General features: G+C 44.1%; 2 protein-coding genes across 4 annotated transcripts in view; one reads left to right on the top strand and one right to left on the bottom strand.

Moving 5' to 3' along the window:
* LOC142771299 (uncharacterized) overlaps nucleotides 1-17,675 on the bottom strand; it is a 30,255-nt gene extending 12,580 nt beyond the window's left edge. The window contains exons 1-6 of the mRNA XM_075872774.1: nucleotides 17,369-17,675; nucleotides 13,295-13,524; nucleotides 11,377-11,474; nucleotides 8,542-8,562; nucleotides 5,794-5,847; nucleotides 4,955-5,162 (exon numbers count right to left, since the gene is read on the bottom strand). Of these exons, the coding sequence (XP_075728889.1) occupies nucleotides 4,955-5,162; nucleotides 5,794-5,847; nucleotides 8,542-8,562; nucleotides 11,377-11,474; nucleotides 13,295-13,524; nucleotides 17,369-17,605 (848 nt within the window). The 5' untranslated portion in view covers nucleotides 17,606-17,675. The remainder of the gene's footprint in view (nucleotides 1-4,954; nucleotides 5,163-5,793; nucleotides 5,848-8,541; nucleotides 8,563-11,376; nucleotides 11,475-13,294; nucleotides 13,525-17,368) is intronic.
* A 3,510-nt stretch (nucleotides 17,676-21,185) lies between these two features.
* Nucleotides 21,186-24,788, top strand: part of LOC142771663 (sodium-dependent proline transporter-like) — a 55,843-nt gene continuing 52,240 nt past the window's right edge. For all 3 annotated transcript variants that reach the window (XM_075873446.1, XM_075873447.1, XM_075873445.1), the window contains exon 1: nucleotides 21,186-21,511. The gene's annotated coding sequence lies outside the window, so the exon portion shown is untranslated. The remainder of the gene's footprint in view (nucleotides 21,512-24,788) is intronic.

The following is a 24,788-nucleotide window of genomic DNA, read 5'->3' as shown; positions in this document are numbered from 1 at the left end:
GGTTAAGACTTGCGACGCGTTTTCGCAGTCTTCGATTCATACGGTGTGCTTTCCACATTTGCTAAAAGGGCGCTTTTAGCCTCAAGAAGATAAGCAAGCCTGCTATCCATTTTATTGATCGGAAGATCAGTCTCTATCGTTATGGTGGCTGATTTGACGTCTTCGACCAGCTGAGACAGCCACTTGTCGAAATTCGGTGAGTCATTATTCTCCTCTGCGCTCTCCGCTCTGATCTCACAGAAGAGATCCCAATCTGTGAATTTGAAAGCTGGTTTGCTTGAATTTGTAATGTCGTACTCAAAATACAATGGTCACTCGCCAAGTTTTCTCCCAAGTTTAACCATGATACCTCCTCCGTGGTTGCAACAAAGGTGAGGTCTAAGGTAGTATCCCTAGAGCAAGAATTTCCAGTGCGGGTAGGAAACGTGGGGTCAGTGACCAAAGTAAGATTCAGATCCGATACCACTTACCAGAGCTCGGCTCCCTTGGCAGTGGTGCGAGGGTAGCCCCAAGCTTAATGGGGTGCGTTGAAATCTCCCGCTATAACTATGGGCACGTCCACTTTCCAAGCGATTATAACGGCTTTTGATAACAATGAGGTGAAGTGATGGTGCCTGCCTTTTGGAGAGCTATATATGTGGAGAATGAAAATGCCATTTTTTAAGGTTGCTGCCAGGTATAATTTCTAAAAGAGAGTGTTCAATCTTGCTGTTTGCCATGTGCAAATTGTGCTCAATGTAAGTGTACTTCTTGGACACAAACGCGCAGATACCGCGGCCATCTGCAGGTTTCGTGATGTGATGGGTGTAGCCTGGCAGGCTCATTGTTTCCGTAAGCGTCTCCTGTAGCATAATAACATGTGGTTGAATTGGCTAGGATTTAATATACTGCTGGAGAGCTGCATCTTTGATTGGAAGCCCCAGAAGTTCCACTGCCAAACTACGAAATTGTTAAGGTGTCCCGCCATTGTTGGAACCCTCAAAAGCTCTCTCCTGAGAGACGCTACGGGTTGCCACCTTCTGCATGATCCTGACCTTAAGTATTACTTGGGCCGGAGTAGCCTCGGTCGATTCTAAAGCTTTAACTTGGTCAGTCTCGATCTTTGTGACTCTGCTGTCCAATACCGCAATCGACTCGACCACCACCCTGAGAGCATTTTTGATATCATTCAAGGTATCTTTGACCTCTGTTTTAAAATCTCTGTCCGCGTTATTGGCCGGTTGTGCTAACGCTTTCCTTTTTGTTGGTTTTACCCCTGGATTGACGTCCATGGATAACTCATCGTGACTCGCATCCGATGTGGCCTCTGTACAGAGAACTGTGTTTGAAAGAAACGGAGACGAAACCTGCCGTGATTTCCTTAGGTCGGCTATTTCAGCCCTGAGTTGCTTGACAATGGCCATGAGGTTAGCATTTTCCCTTTGCATTTGCGCATATATATCTCAGTGTTGCTCTGGATTGGTACCCCCCTTTACCTGTGGTTGGGAGCCCTTGATCTTGGATGCCCAGGTCCGGTGCTGATTTCCTTGCTGCACACCATTGCGGACGGTAGGCACCCATGAGCTAGAACGGGGCTTGGATCTAGAATGTCCTCTGGATCTCGAACGGCCCCTTGCTCTGCCTCTGGAACGGGATCGCCCTCGTGGTGGTTGTAGCTGTTGGCTAACGTCACGTGGGCGCCAGCTGCTGCTCGAGCGCTCAGTCGTAGCGCGGCCACCTGCAGCGGATGGTGGCGATAGGAAGTCTCCTCCACTATCTGTGCAGTTAATGTCGTCGGCGTCTTGTTCCTCAAATTCTATCGTATATTGCATCCGTCACTCTCGTCTTCGTCGACGGACTATGTAGGGCACTTGAAAACGATGCTTACACGTCTTGTCTGCCGTGAGATGTGGACCCCCACACAACTTGCAATCTGGAGTGCAGACGGGATCCTCCGAAGAAGATGACATACCACACCCTCTACAGATTACCTCCTCTGGATGGGGACAAACATCGGCTCGATGACCTAGCTTTCCACAGGCTAAACAGACATCCGTCTGTCGACGATACAGGGTGCAACGAACCAAACTATTTCCGCATATCACGTAATTTGGCACTTTTAGTCCGTCAAATATGATGATCACCGTGGTGGAATTCTTGATTCTTTTCACTTGGAGTTCAGTCGGGTTCCTTGGGTGTACAATAAGTGAATAAAGTTGTTCTTAACCGATGTCCGCGTCAACACCCCTGATGATACCTTTGCAGGTGTCATCGGGGGCAGCTCTGTGGGCACTAACATCAAAACTGGCGGTACTGAGAGTAATGGCGGTGATCTTGGAATACGCTTTGGCGTTCCTCTCCGCTGGAGTGCTTATAACTGCAATGTTCTGCATCATATTCGGGCATACCACGTCTTCCGTGAGTTCTTCCTCACTGAGCGCTGCAGCCACTGCAAGTGCCTTCGCGAACTTACGTTGACTTACAGTTCTCATGTCCAGGCCATTTCTAGGTCTCACGATGACTCGAACGTAATCTCTTGGAACGTAAGGAAGTCTAGAAGCAGCGATAAGACGCTTCTTCACCGCAGCCCGGGAACGCTGATGTGACCACGCGTCGCCGTGGATGGAGACGCTTGCTTGGGTCTCGGTCCTGGGGGTATGCGTCCCACGAAGTTTACGTTTAGTGGTAGCCACAGACCATCCAGAATCTTGAAGATTATCGGGAGTGATATCCTCCTCATCAAAGGAGACTTGCATAGACATTCCGTGCGTAGAGTGCTGAAACACCCTTCCGAGAAGGGCCGGCGGCCGCTCCGCCGTAGCCTCAGCCTAGCGCGCTCGGCTGAGCAGATGGGCAACCAGAAGAGCCTCGAAAAAGGGTAAAAAAACTCACCCACAGTGAAATACTTCGTGTCGATGTAGTCCGTGCGGTTTTATGCGTCGACTGGCACCAAAAGACGCTCACAAATGCACGAAGAACTGTCAAAAATATTTTCGAACTCGGAGCCGATGTTTTCACATCCACACGAGACGACGTCCCCCGAGCATGGATGATACTAGAATTTAGGTAGGCGAGTTGCCTTCATGGGAAGTCCATACGCAGTGCTGGAAACGCGGCTTCAAATCCATGTGCGAAGTTATTTTTTAACGGTGAGCCTGTTTTTAGTCGAGAATTGCACGTCCGATGGCGTAGCGCTCATCATTTAGTGCACTTGATGAAGTGCAGAAGGTGATGGTTTTTCGTGAGTTAGCACTTGCATAACGACAAAGACTACTGCTGAAGAAAAAGTCGCCTGCCGTGAGCGTCAGCGAGAGCTGACTCAGTAGCGGGTATGTCGTTGGTGAGCAGACCACGATGTTCCGATGCGAAGACTTGAAAAACATGTAAGTATAGTCGCTACTTTGGACGTTGCCCACCATGTGCCCACCACTTGCCCACCAAATACGGCGAGCGCGAGGCAGCAATACATTGGAATGGAATACGGTGTTCTTATTTGGACTGCCATCTGACCGGTATTGTGTGAGTTTCTGCCGGCTCAGTTCTTCATAGTTGAAGACCTTTTGTAGCCGTCACCGTATGACAACCTGATGAAGTAATGCCATCAGCATTGCTGCTTCAACAGTGTTCGTGGAGTTCTTTCGATTTTATTTGTTTCCGTTGTTTGTTAGGGGGAATGCACGTTACAAGCCATCACATGATATGCGTGAGAAAATGCGGTAACCTCTTCCTATTGCTACAAGGTATTTGAAACCTTCCAAATGTGAATGCCACGTCTTGCGTTCATAAATTCCACCAAACGAATGGCAAGCAAAGTGCGCAATAGAATGTGTTACTGCGCGGGCCACCACAACGGGTCCTTCAAATTGAGTATAGGAAAGCTTCGGGATAGAAGACTGGCGGATCATGGTATGATTGCCACGTGGCTGCATGGAAGCAGGGATGGTTGGCAAGGTTCAATCTAATGGCTCCTAAAGGGGTTGTTCGAGTAAGCTTGTGTGGGACATTCTTGCAGCAGGTTGGGTTGCTTAAGCTTTCATGACGTAAGCAAAATCTGAATAACTAACTTTTTAGCAACAGGTGACCTACTTGTTGATTACAACATTATCATAGTTGAAATGCAACTCCTAAGAGTAAATATTCCGAGTTCTCTTAGATCTGTCACAACGAACAGTGACCGAATTCTCATCCTAGCGACGGTTTCCACCGAGTGACACTGCAGCCGCTATACTCTCAACCTTTGCTTAATGCAACCAATGGCTGAGCGGCCAGAATGAAGTGCATGTCATGGCCACGATGTTTGCTTTGACAGCGTTTGCTTTGACAGCGTGTTTTTACACCATGTTCGCTTAAAACTAGACGTGCCCCAGTTGTCAAGTGTTCTTAACGAGCTCGAGTCAAGTGTTCTTAACGTTGACTCGAAGGTATCAAAAGTAAATCCCGTCAGGGGCAGCCGTAATGCGATAGAGGCGGAAATGCTGGAGGCGTGTATTAAGTTTAACAACACGCTAAAGAGCAACCGCTGCTCAATATTTCGAAGCTGTTGCAAACAAGGTTCTATTCCAGCTTAGCCAGGGTCAGCAGGAGCGCGGCCTCCTACGATCTTCTTTGTCCGAATGGTGGAGATTCCTTCTGCACTTTAGAGCATATGCTCTGGCGGTGTCCCTCCTTACGGCACAACGATCGTCTCTCTAAAAAAGCAGACTGTTGAGAGCTCAAGAGCTCGGAACTCGCCGCTCAGCTATGAGCTGTCTGGAGGGCCCACGACGCTGCGGTTAGGCTCGGCCTTTCCCTCCCGACGTGAGAATTGCACGCGGCGGCTCCTCCACCATAATGGCTACTTTTCTAGGCACCACTCAGGAGTATGATAAAGTTCATCGACTGTCTGTCCGCCTGTCTCTCTGTTTCCAATAGGTGTTCGTCATAATCAAATCACGGTTTTGAGAAGCAAAACTCCAACAATTTTGTTAATGCTTACTGCGAGGTGGTTGTCGCTTTTTCAGAAAGCGGGGGCTCCTCCATTTCCGCTGTGACGGCAGGGACACAGGCACCTTCGACGATACGCAAGTCGGGACCCTCGCAGCGGCAGACACCGTTTATGCAGAGGGCCTCGCCCAGGCAGGAAGAAGACTTTCTACAAGAGCTGCCCAAGTGACCCGCTGCGGGTCTTGTAGGCTTCGGAGGGACTGCGAGGAACAAGACTGTGTGTAGTAATGCCAACACATGGAAGCAGGTTAAACGTTGCAGTACGATTCAACCTTCTATGATTGGCGATACAGTATTACTGTAACAAAGCAACGAAGTCGCAAGCTCATCTGGTTTGGTAGCATTTTTATATGCCTAAGTAGAAAGAAATGCGGAATGCCAACTATTGATTGATGGGGTAAGACGCAGCGATACAGCGTTTAGAGTGAGTGCCGCCGTATTGAAGGGCACCAAAACCAAAATTATGGGCCTCAAGCATTCAACCACCATCGAAATGTTACTGTCACGTCCACAATTCGATTTCATGACCTTGTGGTGAAATTGCCCAGTTGAAACTGTAGCAAACTACATGCAAAATGTGAACGTCTGGCAAGGAATCGATTTTTATTTTCCTTTTTTTCTCGTGCTAACTCATCGGCAAGAGTATTTGAAACTTTGAACAGTGGTATTAGAGCCACGGATACTTTTTGCGTGGCCCATGGGGCGTTGTGCTATCAGACAGAGAGGTTCAACGCGCTATTGAGACACCTTGTTTCTTTGGCCATTTGCTCATTGTGAAGCAAAGTAATATGATACGCAATATGAAAATTTTCAAAAAACATGGTTACTTACTGTCGGACATTGTGCTGCTTTCCATGACCTCAGTGGTTTCTCTGGTATCCGCGTCTGCAAGTAAACCAAAGACCTAATGGCTAGAGATTAAACTCGGGTAAACATTTATTTCGAACGGAGGAACAAGTTCTTTTTCAAAAAGTATTACATCATTTCTTCAATCACATCGGACGTCAGAATCACACGTATCCGCAAATTCTTTCTCAACAATCATTTTTAGTTGAAGCAGAGGGAGGATTGCGTCTCCTTTATAAAATCAAAGGGTTGAGCTTCGTCGGACATCCAAGGACCTCTCTGGCTATGGCTGCATACAATGCGAAGACTCCTCCGTAGAAACGGCGGCAAACACGCAGATAATCAAATTTTTGGACGCTGTCTATGGTGCAAAAATAAGAGGTTGTCACATTGGCACTGATCGGTTGTTAACCGATGGCAGAGTTTAGGTGACCAGTTGGAAAACTTTGTAATGATTATGCAGCGAACGGACAATAATCCTGATATCCTGTCATCTTTGCATGTGACAATCTGCCTACGCGCCATCTTGACTGCTGCTTTAACTTAAACGAGTATACTTCCTTGAGGCGCAGCTTCCACATATGTGAACGCAACTTGGGTTCGCGACATTTTTAAGCTTGTGACCGAGACAGGACAAGGTAGATGGCGCATAATATGATTGGAATCTGCAGAACCACTGCCAACACTTTCTTTTAGGGACGAAGCTCCTCATTTTCTTTTAGGGGCGAAGCGGCACCCGTTCGTCCCTCGTCGTAGTACGTAACATGTCTTACGCTTTGAACTGCAAGGTGGTACCGGTGGAAGATTTCTCCTGTGCGTTGTTGAACAATAAAAAAATTCGCAGCCTGTGCGTTCACTAAAAGCCGAATTCTCCTGTCTCTCATTCCCCATTAGCAGCCATTGGCATGTACATTTAGCACTATCTGGCAAGAAAGGGTTGCTACGTTGTACTTGCTTGGCTTAAACTCCTTGGTTTTAGAAACGTTTAGCGAGCGTTGGGCCGCAGTGCCATGAACACAGAGAACTAGTTTATACCATGAACTCGAAGTGGTTAAAGGTGGGAAGTAGACACGAAACGCAAGATGTAAGAAAGTGTGCGTGGGCCACCTCTCGTTTAGTCCTTGGAATGTCCGCTGGATGGCTGTGCTTCTCTATGCTGAATATATGATGAAAAGATGCGAGATGGTGGTACTTGGAGTGTTGACTAGATAGACGAACGGACACACAGACAGATGCATGGACGGACGCATGGATGTCTGCACGGATGGATGGACGCATAGACGAATGCAGGGTCGGATGCATGGATAGACGTGTAGACGCGCGAACAGACGCACGCATGGACTGTCGCACATACGGATGCATATAAGATGAAAAGATGCGAGATGGTGGTACTTGGAGTGTTGACTAGATGGACGAACGGACACACAGACAGATGCATCTGCGGACGCACGGATTACTGCACGGACGGATGGAAGCATGGACGAACGCAGGGATGGATGCGTGTAGACGCACGAACAGACGCACGCACGAACGGTCGCACAGACGGACTCATATATGAAAAAAAGATGCCAAATGGTGGTACTTGGAGTGCTGACTAGATGGACGAATTGACACACAGACAGATGAATGGGCGGACACACGAATGGCTGCATGGACGGATGGACACATGGACGGACACAGGGGCGGATGCATGGACGAACGCAGGGACGGACGCACGAACAGACACACGCACGGGCGTGCGGATGGATGCATGGATCATCACGCAGATGGGCGCATGGACGGACGGAAGCAAGAACGAATGGACGGACGGATGCTTCGCCCCTCTTTCCATCATTCACCCCGTGGATATGCTGCCATTTTTTTTTCTTAGAGAGAGAGAGATAAAGATGCAAGGAAAGGCAGGGAGGTTACCCAGACGCACATCCGGTTTGCTACCCTGCACTGGGGAAGGGATAAAGGAGAGAAAAGAGGTTGCAGAGAGATGAGAAGGTACCTTTTTTTTTTCTTAGTGTTACTTATAACCTTAATGTGCTCCGTATGATAGCAGCCGGCCACTTTGGCGACAAGACTACAACGTTTAAGAAAGAGCTTGGTCGACGTGCCACGTTCCAAGACAAATGTTAAAAGCGTCAACTTGCAGTGTTTTAAAAAAATAACAAGAAAAACAAATCACGTACGCATTCTGACTGTATGACCTCATTTTTTCGTGTGTAAAAAAGAACATGACTGATGGCACAAAAATAAATATTTAGTTACCTGAAACCTTCGGCTGATTACAATCAATAGCAATTATCACACTACAAGACTATATACATCTTATATTCTTGGAATGTCATAACCAGTGCTTTAGGATAGGTTGAGACGTCTGAAAACTCTGAATCATAGTTCACGACTGAAGGGAAGACAACTCTATACGGTCACCGTTTTCCACTCCTTATGCTCTCCCATATTAGAGTACCATGTACTCTAAATCGTTAACAACTTTTCTAAACACCTTACGCAAGTAGTAATTTGGGAAGAACATATTCAGAAAAGCATCGCAAAAATAGAGAAAAATCGCAATGTGGAACGTGTGGTACGACGCATCTGCCACCACCTAGTATGCCTGTGCTTCTTCTACGCTTTTTTTTTCTTTCTTGTGATTTTTTGGTATGAATGGGACATTGCCGACGTTCAGATTAAGCAATGCTTTCTCGTCAAACGATAAAATTGCTAGCATGAGTGTGTACTTACAGAGGTGCTCGGGAGATCGCGCTGTAAGAAAAGAGGTGAAGACAAAAGGAATGACGTAAATGACGAGACATTTTTCAAAACGAAAAGAAGAATTTGTTACCTTATGTGGTGCACTTGTCATCATCAAATGTTGAATGCAGAGACATGCTATTTGTGGTAGCGCATGTTGCTCTGTGATAATATATATTTTTATTATTTGATATGTTTCATTTTTTCACTCGCTGTCTAAGCCATTTTTTCACTCGCTGTCTCACAAGTTCAGATCCTGTGGGTGGCAAGTTATTTTTTCATCCACTTTTTTTCTTCACATTTACATTACAATTACTTCTTAAAGCATTAACTATACTTTCCTGGGCTTTGTCTGTTAGTTCCCCCTAATATTCCCCTGTTATGTATTAACCCGAGAGGGGCCTTTAATGAAAAAAAATATATTATGAAAAAGTTATGATGATGATGATGATGTTGAAAACAGGTGAGTTAAAAGCAGCATACATCGTGATATGTACGCTTCTTTCTTCATGCACTCCATGCGGGCATACTTTTTTTTTACATTTTCTAACCGTTTTCTCCAAATGGGCACAATCAACTACCCACCAGACTATTTGTACCGTTGATCGAAATAATTAGTTTATTACTCCATATTACCTCTAACAGATATATGATGCTACAGCGCCTGGTATGCCAGTTGAGTAGGGATACACCATTTCCGAAGATGAAGAAGTGGTAGTTAGTGAAAACACTTTCTTGCGGATATTGAAGTAACTACTTCTGGGACACTCGTGTTACAGCAATAATAAAGATTGGGTGAGAAAGTTCTGTGATTTGTTCAAGTGAAGGCCAACAGACCACTGTTACCGTGTCCCCCATTTCTTTTCTTTCTCTTTTCTTGCTTACCTTTTTGCTCTACTATACCCCACAATGCTATGCTTTTATTCTCTCAATTCCTTTCTCTATTTTTCTCTGTCTTTTTCTTCCTGTATTTTCGTTTGTTTTATTGCGATAGCGTTAAAGAGCTCGTGTCGCAGAAAACCTGCCGCCGGCATCGGCCCCAATGGTTGTGAGCGAAAAATCGAGTTGCCGAGATAGCCGCGAAAGGCCGCTACTTGCCTACGCGTGTGCACGCGATCACACTGAGAAAGCCGCGCATACGAAGAAAAAAAAGTGCTCAAGGTCACGAGGCGTGGTAGTTTCTTTGCCCTGCCACCCCTCCCTGCTTAGCTTCCAGCGCTTTCGTCGGGATGAGAGAACAGATAATGCAATCGCAGCATGCGACAAACCTTTGTAACTCCACTCGCTCTGGGCGGATTCTTAAAATTCTTGCGGTATTGAATTTGTGAGGCAATTAGCTCTTCTAGTAATTGATTCTATGGTTACTTGAAAACGTGTTTCAGGGCCCCTTTAACGAATTTCGTTCGATAGCCTATTATGCGGTAATAGGGTGCGCAGGTCCAATCTGCTGTGTGCGTGTTTGTGTGCGTACATGTGTATGTAATAAAACAGATGAATAAGGATGCACTTAGCAGTTGAAGGGTGCACTAGGGGCCGGATTTTGCTGTCGCGTCAACTCTTAAAGGCGAAACTTAAGGGTCCCCCAATTTCTCTTTGTTTCTGCAGTCGTTATCTTTTCCTCATTTTCTTGTGCATATAAATGTGGTTATATGCTTATCTTTCTAAGTGAAGCGGAGCACAGCTATGCAGGGTTGCCATTGGTGGGTGCTTTGCGTCTAGACTACGTTAGGGCCCCGCGGCGGCGCTCTAGGGGCTAAGGTACTCGGCTTCTGACCCGCAGGTCGCGCGATCGAATCCCAGCTGTGGCAGCTGCATTTTCGACGGAGGCGAAAATACTGTGGGCCCGTGTGCTCAGATATGGGTGCACGTTAAAGAACCCCAGGTGGTCGAAATTTCCGGAGTCCTCCACTACGGCATCCCTCATAATCATATGGTGCTTTTGGGACATTACACCCCACATATCAAAGCCCGCGAGGCGGCTGAGGAGCTCGACATCTCAGTCCCCACGTGGGAGCAGCCCGCAAGACAATGATCTGTGTTTTGGTAGACTAAATAAAAGTTTATTCAATCCAATGTACCCCAAATATCAATAAATTGATTAGACGACGGAAGCATTTCGTTTGGGGCAAACATTTCAGGTTAGCGCCATGGTTATACTCTGGCTACTATCAACGTCTTTTTTGGAGCACTAAGTGGAACGTTTTCATACTATTTGCACAGACAAAACACTATTTCATGTTAATAGCGGTTGCATCGCAAACACGAAAGTGTTGTGAGAATAGCTTACGGAAAGCGAGGAACGAAAGCCATACAGATACAATGCAGCGCTTGTGTTGTCCCTTCTTGCTTTCCGTTCCTCGTCTTCCGTACGCTTTTCTTCCAGAACTTTCACACTTGCGGTGTAACCTGTATTGACATGGAAATAGGCTAACTAGCCCAATAGCCGTTCTTTTTCAAAACGCTATTAGTTCAAACACTATTAGTGTTATTTGTTCTGCCGCATCAGTCGATGTGCGCATGCATTCTTACGCCACCAGGAGGCTGGTGTCTATCGCGGCTCGACAATGCAACGCAGGGTGTGCTTGCGAAGTGGCAAAGTTGCATCGGTGTTGGTAAACATGTCACTGGCACGCCACCCTCGCTGCCCGGCGTCTATGCTGACGTTAAGCACAAGTTTCAAATGATAATGCGCCATACGTGGTCACGTTGAACATCACAAAAATTAAGACTCGCGTCAAAATGTAGATAGATTGTTTACCTAAACGAGCTTTGACTGTGTGAGGTACGAAAAAAAATTGATCAAGAAAGGTAATGTTTAATGCTCACAGGAGGTAGAGAACACAAATAGGACGAGCACGGCCATGATGACGAGTGCCAGGATACATACACCCACAGGAAGAAGCCTAGAGCTGGCTCCTTGTATCCTACAAGAAAAGAAAAAAAAAAGAAACAAAGAAAGAAAGAAAGAAAGAAAACAACAATGTCGCGTCAAGTGATTACAGTAATGCATGACAGACACCAAAGAACGGCATTCACCTTCTAAACCTCTTCATTCTTTAATCTTCCTCTGTCGCACAGCATGGCACTCTTTTATTTTATTTTTCCCTTTCTGAAGTACGTTCACAGGAGTGCTGCGTCCACCAAATGTGCTCCGAAATTGTAGGTGGATTTAGAGTAGCACAGCATAAACGAAATCGTAAACCTAGCGTGGTTCGAAAAGTGTCCACTTGTGCGGTGCACCGGATATGCGTATTTTTTAGGGGCGAAGCACCTTAAAGAGGCCCTGCAACGCTTTTTGAGCATGGTCAATAAACTCTGCCAATCGGCAGTAGAAGCTTCCGACAACCCACGAGCTCAACGATATAGCGCAGTATGCGCAGCCTGGAATACACAATAAATTATCAAATTCAGCTAAAAATTGCTTTCTCATCCCTCGGCAATGACGACAGACGCTCAAAAATCGCTCGTGGAATGCCCATCTATCAGCTATGGCTGATTTTTAACGTGGCGTGCTCAGTTATTACAGGGATCGCCGTGAGAGGCCGTCACGTGTCCACGCGTTCGTGCGCGATTGCACTGAAAAACGCCGTATTAGAAGAAAAAAAAAGTGCTCAAGGTCACGAGGCGCTCGTGACGTTTTTTGTTTGCTCCTCCCAATCCTCCCTGCTTAGCTTCCAGCACTTTTTGGCAGGGGGGGGGGGGGGAGTGTTTCAAGGTCCCTTGAAGCTGTGGGTCATGCATCCCCGATGTATGAGTAGTCGTAGTAGTAGAAGTAGTAATAGTAGTAGTAGTAGTAATAGTAGTAGTAGTAGTAGTAGTATAGTAGTAGTAGTAGTAGGTAGCCACGTTTCGTCCTTGGAATGTCCGCTGAATGGCAGTACTTTTACATGTTGAATATTTGATAAAAACATGTGAGCTGGCGGTACTTGGATTGTTCAATAGATAGATGGACGGACGCATGGACATACGGTCGCGCGGACGGACGAATGGATGAACGCACGCACGTACGCACGACCACACGGACGGACGGTTGCAAGAACGAACTGTCAGACGGATGAATGGACGCACGGACGTAAGAAAGAACGGAAGGACTGACGGACGCTTCGCCTCACTCATCATCATGTCCTCCTTGGATATGCTGCGATTTTTTTGCGTTTACTTGTACGCAAACAGTAACTATCCTCCCCAAGGACCCTCTTAGGAGTAGCTGAAGAACTTGTGTATGCAGAAGCATCAGTTTGGATATTTAGTGCCATCTGTGCAGTGACAAAAAAAATACATCCGCCAGCATGAGAATTGCAATTTTTTATCGGTGCTAGGGTTTGAACTCAAGCGTCAGCAATCTGAAGTCAACTGAACAACTCGACTACAGGCACCAACGCTTGCAAACTGTGAAAATATACGAACCATGTGAGTGGCTCGTATTCGAGTAGGTTATAGTACATAAAGCGAAGGTCATAGAGCCTTCAAATTTTGATGTGATGCCCCTAGAAATAATTAATAATTTCGTGTGGGGAAAACGAGGATATAGGTTAGGAACATAACAGGAGCAGTGCTTGTGCAGTAAGCTTTATTCATCTTTTTCCCCGTCTTTCATGATTAAAGTTATTCTGAAAATGGACATGTTCACCCAAACAAACAAGTTGTTACCATAATGAAAAAAAATCCCTCTAGATATGTGTGTGTGTGTGTGTATGGGGGGGGGGGGTGACTTGAATATATTATAAAGTAGGGCTCAACTTACTGGCCCAAGCGTCCTTCGAAATCCGTATCCTTCGATTTGTCCGTCATCTGTTCGGAGTGAGACTTCCGGCCGGTCTCAGAGAAGTTGGAGCCCTGCGTCTCGCCAGACACGGCAGAGACGTTGGACGCCATGTTCGAAGAGGCGTTGGCGCCCGTGCGAGTATCGCTGGTGAACATTGTTCCCGATGTCTGACTCGCTCGACTCTGCCTTTCCAAAGTCCTGTATCCTCGCTGCCCGTTTGCCATTGCGTGCCAATGGAAGTAAATTTGCGTATTAAAGAGGCAGACAACCTTTGTTCAAATGCGAGTCACACAAATTTGAAGCGTGAAGTGCAAATTGCGGGTGTAAAGCTCAGCGATAGCTGAGAAGATGTTTTACTTTCACGTTAAATGGTAATCTTTCATGGCGCATCTACCGACACCGACAATACTTTGGCGACAGGCTTCAGTGCTAATTCTGGTGATTTCACACAGTAGTCTAGCTGGTTGGGATGAGGCTAGGTAGTAAAACTTCGAAGAAGAGCGCTTGTGCGTCGCCCAAGCATTGAAATGGCCGCTTGGGCATCATCAACGGACTCATGATGCGGAGTGGTTGTGGAAACGTTTAATTTTGCGCGTGTACGTGACGAAAAGCCCATACCGTGTTTTGACGTCAGGGTACAATAACGAAACTATGTTTTAATAAAAACATACTTTACTAGCATTTTCGGAGTGCACTCGCCCTTAGCACTACGTTTTTATGCTCTTCAGAGTGTCGCCTTTCATTTGAGGCAAAGATTTAACTGATTTTTTGCGTGTCAGTACTCTTTTGAAACAATACGTACTTCTCTTTATTAAAACAGCTTAACAGGTAAATGTAACACTAAGCGAATATGGCGTTCGTTCATTGCGAATACTACAGTGGGCCTGTTAAGTTTTTGTCATGCTGGTGCGCGCCGCCAGAACACTGTCATCAGGAACGAGTATGAGCCAAAGAAAGTGGGTAATCTAAGTCGCATACTCGTGACGCTAGTGAAGCCAAGCTCAGAAAGATACTGAATGCTACTGACCAAGTTGAATAAAATTTTAAAACTGATATGTTGTGTAAGCTTCATAATTATAATAAATTATTTTGGTGTATGGTTGTGGGGTAAGCGTAATAAAGACAAATATTTTGTGTGTGATCGACGCATATCCACCTGCGAAACTTGTCTCATGTGTCCTAAACTTGAGAGTTAGGCTTTATTATGCTCCTTAGGCATGATAGATTTTATTTGTGATTGTATAAACCTGGTTCTATCTAAGAAAATACTAGTTATATTGTGACTGAGCTTCGCACCTCTGCTGCGAACTGCCCACATTTCTTTATAACAGCACCTTGGCCGCCCTTAGATAGGAGTAGCAATATTACACAAGGATGCAAGAACTACAAGTAAGCAGTATAAAAAGTCGCAGAAAAGTGGCGACATTGCGTGATCAGTAACTTATCGAATATGCATGCCTCAGCTTAGCTGTAGCCAACATATATTGCCAACTATAGTGATAAGTATATTGGCAAGAATAGTAGATATGTACAAGACTATGTTTGTTAGCATACTCCATCAAGAATTTTGACAATTGGTGTGATCGATGTGCTTGCTCATATACTTGTTTTTCCTAATCATACCTACTCGCAAGCTACTAGCAACGGTTAATAATTTTAATTTATTTATTGTCACATACTACATCCTGGTGTAAGGGCTATCACAAGAGTTTGTACTGAAGACTAATTAATATAAGAAACTGAGAATGAATGAAATAAAACAGCATCGACAGGTCAAATACTTACAAAACCTACCATAAACATGATTTTATAAATATTTCAAAGCTAGCAGTAAGGATTAGTGTATAGTAGTTTTTGGTGCTTTCAGAAATTCATCTTTTTCGAATGAATAATCGTGACCTGTTATGGTATTCTTCATTTCAAGATACGCGGCGAAAGAATTAAACTTGGTGAAGTATATGCGATGATGTTGTTTTGTCAAGCGTTATGTAGTTGTTGTGCGATGAACATTGAGACGAATCGGAAAAGTAGTGGAGTGTTTCAGGCACTTGTTGTCGCGTCTTTTAGAAAGTGAATTAAACCGAGGTTTGTCAGGTGAGATGACGGTGAGAAATGAAAGTCATAGTGTCCGTATATGAAACGATTGACTTTCTTTTTGTATGGATTCAATGTGTTTTATGTAACCCAGTTTTGTGGGCGCCCTACCCTAGTACTGGTATGACGAAGGTTTTATATCTAAACAATTTTGTTTCTTTGGGGGCTAAACATAACAAATGGTTCAGGTAGCAGAGATTTTTTAGAGCTTTGTTGCAATTTATGTCTATTTGGTGAGACCATTGTAAGATTGTTGTGATAAGGAGGCCCAGGTATTTATATTGTGGGAGACGCTGTAATACATAATTCTTGAACTAATAATTAAACGTTAATGGGGGTTTTCGTCTGCTAAAACACATGGCAGCCGTCTTTCGAAAGTAAACGTTTATCTGTCAATTCTGACACCACTTTCAAAAGCTTAATATTGAAGCGTTTAGGAGTTGTACACACGAAAACCACGATATGTCTATCAGAGACGCCATAGTGATGGGCTTATGAAGTATTGACATTCTCATGTTTCTCAACGTGCATGGATGTCACACAGTACACAGGACCTCTACCATTGCACCTCCGCTGAAGTGCGATCACAACGAGAGATAAGAGGGTGCACTCAAACTAAGCAACAGTTTCTTTCTCACGGCTCGCGTACACAATAGAAACATTTTTTAGGTGATAGATTGATGAGGTAATATGCTCTGATACTGAAGTCATCGATGGTTAGCTGAAAAGTGGCTGAGGATAGTTGTTCAAGGTGCACCAATAAGATGCGTGACGCGTGTTTGTGCGAAGAATCTTGATCAACTGGGAGATTTTATGATGACGTTAGCGTGTATTCAGTTCGTTCCAAAGTGAGTTAGGACTGACAGTTAATGAACAAGTCTTATACCAATACTTTTTATGATGACAACAGAACATTTAATGCCAGAAAAACAAGCACTTAGTTTCTTGATTGGCACATTCATAATGATTATTCGTAGTTATCTTGAAAGTGATGTTTTAGAGTTCCGAAGTCTGCCACGTTGCGAGCAATGAATAAAACTAATGCAATGCCAGGCTAAAAGCACCAGCGCAAATTTCTCAGTTGTCCACATTCATGCAAATAAAGTATATGGTGATACTTTAAACAAATATGTCGGAACACGTTAAGATTGTAATACGCTGCAGCAGGAGGTTCATGTAGAATTTGAAGAAGACATATACAGGATGCAACATATTCTATTCTTCCAAAGCTAAATGCAATCCTTTTTTAACGTGTTTCTTTTTATCATCAGCCGTCAAAAATGGCAAGAGAAAGTCGATTTCCAGTCCAACGCCGTGGCGTAATGGTTGAGGTGCTCGGCTTCTGACCCGAGGGCTACGAGTTCTATCACTGCCGCAGCGGTCACCTTTTCGTGGAGGAGGCAGCGGTCACCTTTCAGTGAAGGCGACAGTGGTCACCTTTCGGCGGAGGCAAAACGCTACTGGCCGGTGTGCGGTGCGATGTCAGTGCCATTAGCAGAGCCAGGAAGTGGCACACTGCACCTCGCCCCCCCCCCTCCCCCAAATTCGCCTTTCGCCATGACATACAGAACGAAAAATGACGTTTAATGGTGGTGCCCCCCCCTCCCCTCGCCTTGTTAAAATCTCTGCTACGCCTCAGATAGGCACGGATAAAAGAAAACACCATATTTTCAATATTTCCGCAGCTCTCCACTATGGCGTCTCTCATAATCATATCGTGGTTTCGGGATGAAAAAGCCCACATATTATTACTGTAAGTCTAGTTAGAAATCACCCCAAACCTGGCAACGCGTGTGAAGCGGACAAAATTAGTTCCTGTAATCACGTTCCACCTGAAAGGTGAATGCGTAACTGAGCCCAAAGCAATGCGCATGGCGTATTCCAAAGAACTGCGTCTGTTTACCGACACAACAATGCCCATAAAGCATACTGTAGAGCGGCAGCATTCGCAGCCATTACCTGGAAGTTGACCTTGTTCAGAGTGGTTGACCTCCGTGGCTCCACAGCGGAAGGAATGAGGTGCTCTCTTGAAGCTGCACCTCTCGATCGTCTGAAGTCGTCCCATGTGTTCGGGAATGGAGCGAATATTGCCGGTGGTGGTGTAGCAATCTCTCTCGTCGTCTCCGAACGTGGGCGTTTCCTTCCCGATTCAGTAATCTTCGCCACGTTGAAAGAGCTCAAGATTGCTCTCTTCATGGCTGAAGATTTCTAAAATGGCTGAACCCTTTCGTTTCGTCTAAGAATAACGAGCTGGCAGAACGTGCTGAAAGGGTGAGCACTGATGATAATGATGATAACCTCTTCTCGATCGCGCTGGCCCAAAAAAGAGAATAGGCCAAGAAATGGGTAGCAGGATGCTTAAAGTGAAGGTTTCCTAACCTATCCGGAAATTTATTTTGGAAATGAAACATCGAAAGAAGTGAAAATTGTTATGATGAAGATGATTACCCTTTTTTTGTTAGCGTCTTTCTGTGCACAAACAAGTGAGCTCGATTGTGATAGACGTTAGCCGTCGTCTTTCTTCTCGCATCTCGGTAAACGTGTTTCATGTTCACGAAGGAGATTCTCTCCGCGGTTGTTTATTGAAGAAACGCGAAAAGAGGACTGAAAATAAGCATCATAAAACGTGAAAAAACAAGAGAAACAATCAATCATGTTCATAATAGCCACTAAGTATCATTTTTATCCAAGAAAAGACAAAGGATCGCAAAAATAAAAAACCCACAGAAATCTTCCTGCGTGTAGTATTTTATTTTATTTTATTATTCGATTCTTAATCTTTTTATTCATTTCTACTTATTCCGTTCTAAATAAACAAAATTTGAACTTTAATCTCCTAATTGACGTTAAAATTTTGGCGGTTTCTTTGAACCTCCTTCAGCTTGTGTATGAGCTGCAGCTTCAAGCGTCTCCTCTACTGTAATCATCTCTACTCTTACAACAAATCAAAAGATGGTGATATAGACGACGATGATCATAATGGCCTGTCTGTATGGCTCACAGGTACTCTAAAGGATTCACGATGAAACAAATAAGTTATAGATAAAAGTTATCACATGTGCAGAAACCATCTTCTTGTTTCTTTTCACTTATTGTGTTATTCCTCCCAATAATTTCTGTTTAACTATTTGTTTCTTGGCCGAGCCTCCTGAGTGGGTGTAAGCCATATTTATAGACCGTCACCATCATAATCATAATCATCATCTCAGAATGGTCGCTGCCACTGATATAGTTTGCCACTGCCTCCGTCATCGAAGGCGTGACAATCTGCCTGCCCCTCCGTTAGTTTCCCACGGGCTCCGTGAAAGGCCCTCTGATAAAAGTGCGATGCTACGGACTACGACAACTGCTGCTTCGTGCGCTGCTCAAATAAAACGGCGTCGACGGGCGAATGTCGCGCAAGTGTGTTCTGTGCGGTGATGAACATGCCAGGTGGAAGCGGGAGGCCTTCGTGCATTCACGTCTCAAGCTGGTAACTTTTGTCTCTTGCCCTTGTGAAGTTGAGAGCATCGCGACTCAACTGGCTACCATACACCCACCGATGCATGACTGAAATCACCTTATATTCACCGAAACGGCATGTCAGCAGGACTCTGCATGCCAAGCAGATATCCACAGAATGGTTACCGACCCGACACTCACACTCCTTTGTTGCAGCTGACCACACGTTGAAAAACGATTGAGGAAAAACACCTTTGATTTTGCTTGCATGGTTTGCGATAGCCTATGGTTCGATGAAAATTGCGCGATGTTCCTGTGGGTGCAGCGTCTCTGGAAAGTGCGCACCAGTCACGAGTCCTTGGTTGTCGTGATGGAGAAGGTGCGCCACCAGATGTAAACAAGTGTGCGACGACTTATGAGGGTGCTTTTGTCACTAAACACCAATGGACATTATATATTCATGTGCCATACACGTTGAAATACTTCGGTGAAGACAAGTTTAACTTTCTTGTGTTAGGGGTTTCTATATCAGAGAAATGGACCACATTTCTTTTTCCTAAACGTTAGAAACACCTGTGCTGCCTGATGATTGGTTGTGTACAAAAGTAATTTCATTCTATAAAAGTGGTAACAAATAATAAACACCTACAGGCTAATATTACTGACAAGCACATGTTGGAAATTAAGGAAGCTTATCATAAATGAAGCACTTTTGAATTATTTTGAGAACAAGTAATATGTTTAACCCGAACCAACGAGGTTTCAGAAGGAAGCTTCTGACAACTACACAGCCTTTATAAATTACGTATGATTTTTTGTTACAGCCGTTTTTTCTATGCAGCACATGGATGCCATAGTTATTGATTTCTCTAAGGCCTTTCGCCACGTTCTGCAGTCGTTACTCAAAAAAGAAACTCAAATCATTTGGCATTAACTGAGAAATAGTCTTTCGGATTGCTGCTTATCTTTCAGGTTGCACCCAGTATGTTTCTTTTAGTAATACCAAGTTCAGTCGTGCTGGCCTGTTTTCTGGCGTTTTTATATGATTCATGCTAATGACAGCACTATTTATTATTTATATCAATGACATCTACACTAATTTGAAACAGACATTACAATGTGGCTCTTTGCAGATAACTGCATCATATGCTTTCCCACTAGCACAACATAAGGCCTGGCGAGACTCCGCAAATCTTTAGAGAATACCGTAAAATGTCAAAAGCACGGTATGGAAGCTAACACAGAAACCATTAGTATTACAAGTATCTATAGAGAGACACCGCTTCATTTCAAAAACACCCTTTATGGGTCAGACGTTGAGCACTTGAATTTGTCAGACGTTGTCAGATTTCTCAGATTTGTCAGACGGGTCAGACGTTGAGCACTTGATAGTACGTGGGGTTCATAGCAACGGCATCTTAAAGTGGGATCCCACATTATGCAGATTTCTGAACGATGATTTACGCAACTACGTTTTTTATGGCGTAACCTGACAGGTGCTTCACCTCAAGTTAAACTAATACTGTAAAAAACGCTTGCTTAAACCGTCCTAGAATACTCAACAATAGTTTGCAACTCACACCATAAGAACGGAAACAATGGATCAGAAAAAAGTTAACAGACCTTTTAAACTTGTTTATTCCAACTTCCAAGTATGCTAGACAGGAGAGTTGATTGATTGATTTGTGGGGTTTAACGTCCCAAAACCACTATTTGATTATGAGAGACGCCGTAGTGGAGGGCTACGGAAATTTTGACCACCTGGGGTTCTTTAACGTGCACCCAAATCTGAGTACACAGGCCTACAACATTTCCGCCTCCATCGGAAATGCAGCCGCCACAGCCGGAATTTGATCCCGCGACCTACGGTTCAGCAGCCGAGTACCTTAGCCACTAGACCACCGTGGCGGGGCGCTAGACAAGAGAGTGTTTACGCGTTTTGTTTGGAAGCAACTCTCCAAATTCTTGCTAGCCAACGACAGTTAGCGAACTTGAAGTTTAATTTTATTGCGATAGCAATGAAATTAAACTTTAAATTAAACCTCGCTTCAATGAAACTTCGCATTTTCTTTTTCCTCTTTATCGGTGTTATTACTAAATCTTTCTTGATTGATTTGATGATTGATCATTTTTGAGGCAGCAGCTGTGGCAAGTGGTTCTTGGATCCCATTCTGATTGCTTCCTACTTGCTCTGCAGCTATCTGGATACAGCTATCTTCAGGGCACGTGTGCGGCTCATCAACTGTCAAGTACAGTGGCCTGTGAATCGCCTACATCCACGACGTCATCATCCGAAAGAGGGCGCCGACAACCGTGACGTCACAAGAATAAATAACGACGCTTCCCGTGGAAGTGCATCATTTTTTAGGCAGCAGCTGTGGCAAGTGGTTCTTGGATCCCATTCTGATTGCTTCCTACTTGCTCTGCAGCTATCTGGATACAGCTATCTTCAGGGCACGTGTGCGGCTCATCAACTGTCAAGTCCAGTGGCCTGTGAATCGCCTACATCCACGACGTCATCATCCGAAAAAGGGCGCCTACTACCGTGACGTTACAAGGATAAATAACGACGCTTCCCGTGGAAGTGCATCATTTTTGAGGCAGCAGCTGTAGCAAGTGGTTCTTGGATGCCATTCTGATTGCTTCCTACTTGATCTGCAGGTTGGTGTCCTTGTTTTCTGCTCACGTTAGTGTGTTCTCTTTTGCCGCAGCTGCTGCCTCCCAGTGCGTGTTTATCTTTGTGTATTTGCCATCGTTTGTGTATTTGCTGTCATGCCATCCAACGCAGAATTGGCCAAAAAATTGAAGCACTTGAGTCTTTGGTTCGCTTTAGTCTTGATACTCTTGCAAATGAACTTCCAGCTAAAATTAAAGAACAGCTAGCACAGGAAGGACTCGGGGAACATGCGTCCCTCAGTGATAGTGTTAAGTTTCTGTGTGACAGTTTCGACTCTATCAAAACAAAGCAGGATGAATCGAAACTAGCTAACAAGGAACTAGTTGCGCAAAATGAGGCACTGACTAGAAGGGTTGCGGAGTTGGAGCAATACTCGAGGCTCAATAATGTTGAAATCAAGGGCGTTCCGGTCACTCAGGGTGAGGACTGTGCGGCCATTGTTATGCAGATTGGCGAAGCTATTCAATGTCCTGTCAGGCTCAGCGACTTTGACACAGTTCATCGCGTTTCAACAAAATCGGATGAAAAGAACAGTGTTGCACGGTTCTGCTGCCGTGAAAAGAAAAACGACTTTGTTCGCAAAGCGCGTAAGACCCGTCCGAACACTTCTGATGTTGACCTCTCCGGTAGCTCAAGTAAAGCGATCTATGCCAATGATCACCTGTCTCCAGAGAACAAAAGATTGTTTGCTAAGGCCCTAACTCTGAAAACAGCGCACCAATTGCAATTTCTGTGGACAGACAATTGCCAGATGAAGGCGCGGAAGTCTGGTGATGGCAGAGTATATCGCATTATCAAAAACAGTGATCTTAGCATCTTTTCATAGCCACTGAGTCCTACGCCCATTTCGTGCTGAACACTCGTTCACTTTCATCTTATCATCATGATTTTGCTATCTTCTGACGAGGCTAAACATAAGCTAGATAATAGTAATCGCTCCTTGGTTCATTTCAACGCGCGTAGCCTGCGCAAAAATTCGGATAATATTTGTAACTTTATAGATTCACTCGCGCATTCTTTCTCCATCATTTGCATCTCTGAAACATGGCTCTGCACTTATGACGTCAATCTGTTCGGCCCGTCATCGTACGAAGCTGAGTACTGTCACCGTTGTTCAGACAGCTATGGTGGCTCAGCAATATTTATCGCCCCAGATCTGTCCTACACCCGCCGACAAGATCTTTCCTCAGGCATCTCGCATGGCGAATCCGTGTGGATTAAATTAGATAATTCTTTTTTAAACGATAAAAAAAACGTTATTCTGGGGTGTATTTACCATTCCCCTTCTTCGAATATGAGGGATTTCATTTCTCACCTGGATACCATTCTGCATCAGTTATCATCTGAAGGCAAGCGCGTTGTCCTAGTTGGAGACATCAACATCAACTTGCTTAACACAGACAATTGTGCATGCACAGAATATGACTGCTTCAGTGGATACGATTTTGAGTCTCTCATTTCATCTCCTACTAGATGTCCTATTTCTGGTGCTGCTTCATTGCTTGATCATGCCACCTGTAATTTCTCGCCCTCTCCCTCTGCAGGAGTAATTGATGTGAACATCACTGATCATTATCCCATATTTTTTGCTTTCAACGTTACGAAGCCATTTCATCCACCCACGCGTGTTACTTCCGTACTTGACCAGGAATTGTTTTTCAATGCCATTATTAAAACTGATTGCTCTAGTGTTACGTCCTTATGCAATGTAGACCAGGCATTCAACAAGTTTTCTTCCCTTTTCCTTAAAGCCGTAGAAGAATGTACTAATACTGTCAAATGTAAAAAGAGGTACAAATATCCTAAGAACCTATGGTTATCTGAGCGACTGCTAAAAAGTATGCGTAAAAAAGATAACGTGTACAGAAAAGTAAAAAAACAACCATTTAGCACTGCTTTAGCTTCACGCTGTAAAAGATACTCTAATGTTCTTTCGTGTCTCTTGAAAAATGCCAAGAAAAATTAATATGATGACCAAATATCTAGTGTAAACAACTCTAAAAGACAATGGCAGCTCTTAAACAATTTTCTAAATCGATCAATACATAGTTCCCCTTTGCAGAAAGTCATATATAAAGGCGTTACACATGATAACCCTGAAAGTGTTGCTGATACTTTCAGTAATAATTTCTTCGAAATTTTTAGTGAAAAACATAGCAGTTCTTGTTGTAATCTACAACGTTCTAATCATTCTTTTTTTCTTTTCCCCGTGAGCCCTGATGATGTTTCTACAGCAATCAAAAGTCTCAAAGAAACCGGCCCTGGTATAGATAAAATCTCAGCACGACACCTAAAACTTGCAGTAGACATTATTTCTGAACCACTTTCTATAATTATAAACCTTGCGTTCAAGCATGGCAGTTTCCCTACTTCTCTAAAAATAGCTAAAGTCCTTCCGATATTTGAAAAGGGCGACAAGCATTCTATTTCTAACTATCGCCCCATCTGTATTATTTCTTCCCTGAGCAAAGTCATCGAAAAACTGTTAATAACTCGGCTAAACAAATACCTTAATAAATTTAATATACTAAAGCCCTGTCAATTTGGCTTTCGCGGTGGAAGTTCTACTAACCTTCCTATGCTTTCCCTATCAGACTTCATCAAACACTCCATAGACGCAGGATTTGTAGTAGGGTCAGTTTTTCTAGACTTCACAAATGCATTCGATACCATTAATCATGTCATATCATCAAAGAAACTCTTTACCATTATTTATGTCATATTATCAAAGAAACTCGAATCATATGGTATTACAGGTCCATCCCTCAATTTGTGAACAGTTATTTTCTTAACAGAAAGCATACTGTTTACATATCGGGCTCATTTTCTTCTACTAAAACAATAAATCAAGGGGTTCCTCAAGGGTCATTACTGGGTCCGTTACTTTTTTTACTTTACTATAATGACCTTCCTGACAATATACACATGGCTCACTGCGTTTTATATGCTGATGATACTACCATTTCCATTGCTGATAGATGTATTGACAACGTCACTAATAAATTAAATGCTGTACTTTGTAGGGTGTCAAAATGTTGCCAGAAAAATTTCTTAATTATTATACCAAATAAATCTAAGTTTATGGTTTTTAGATCAGCTCAACGCAAGTTAACTTCCTCACCACAACTCACAGTTGACTCTCATGTGATTAATATCAGCGACAGTGTATCTTTTCTTGGCGTTCACCTCGACGCTAACCTTAACTTCACTCTCCATATTGCTCACATTAGAACAACGGCAGCATTCGGCATTCGCGCATTA

This window comes from Rhipicephalus microplus, chromosome 9 (genome assembly GCF_043290135.1).
Source record: "Rhipicephalus microplus isolate Deutch F79 chromosome 9, USDA_Rmic, whole genome shotgun sequence".
Taxonomy (NCBI): Eukaryota; Metazoa; Arthropoda; class Arachnida; order Ixodida; family Ixodidae; genus Rhipicephalus; species Rhipicephalus microplus.
The sequence above is the reverse complement of the archived record's forward strand: the minus strand, read 5'-3'. Positions and strand labels throughout refer to the sequence as shown.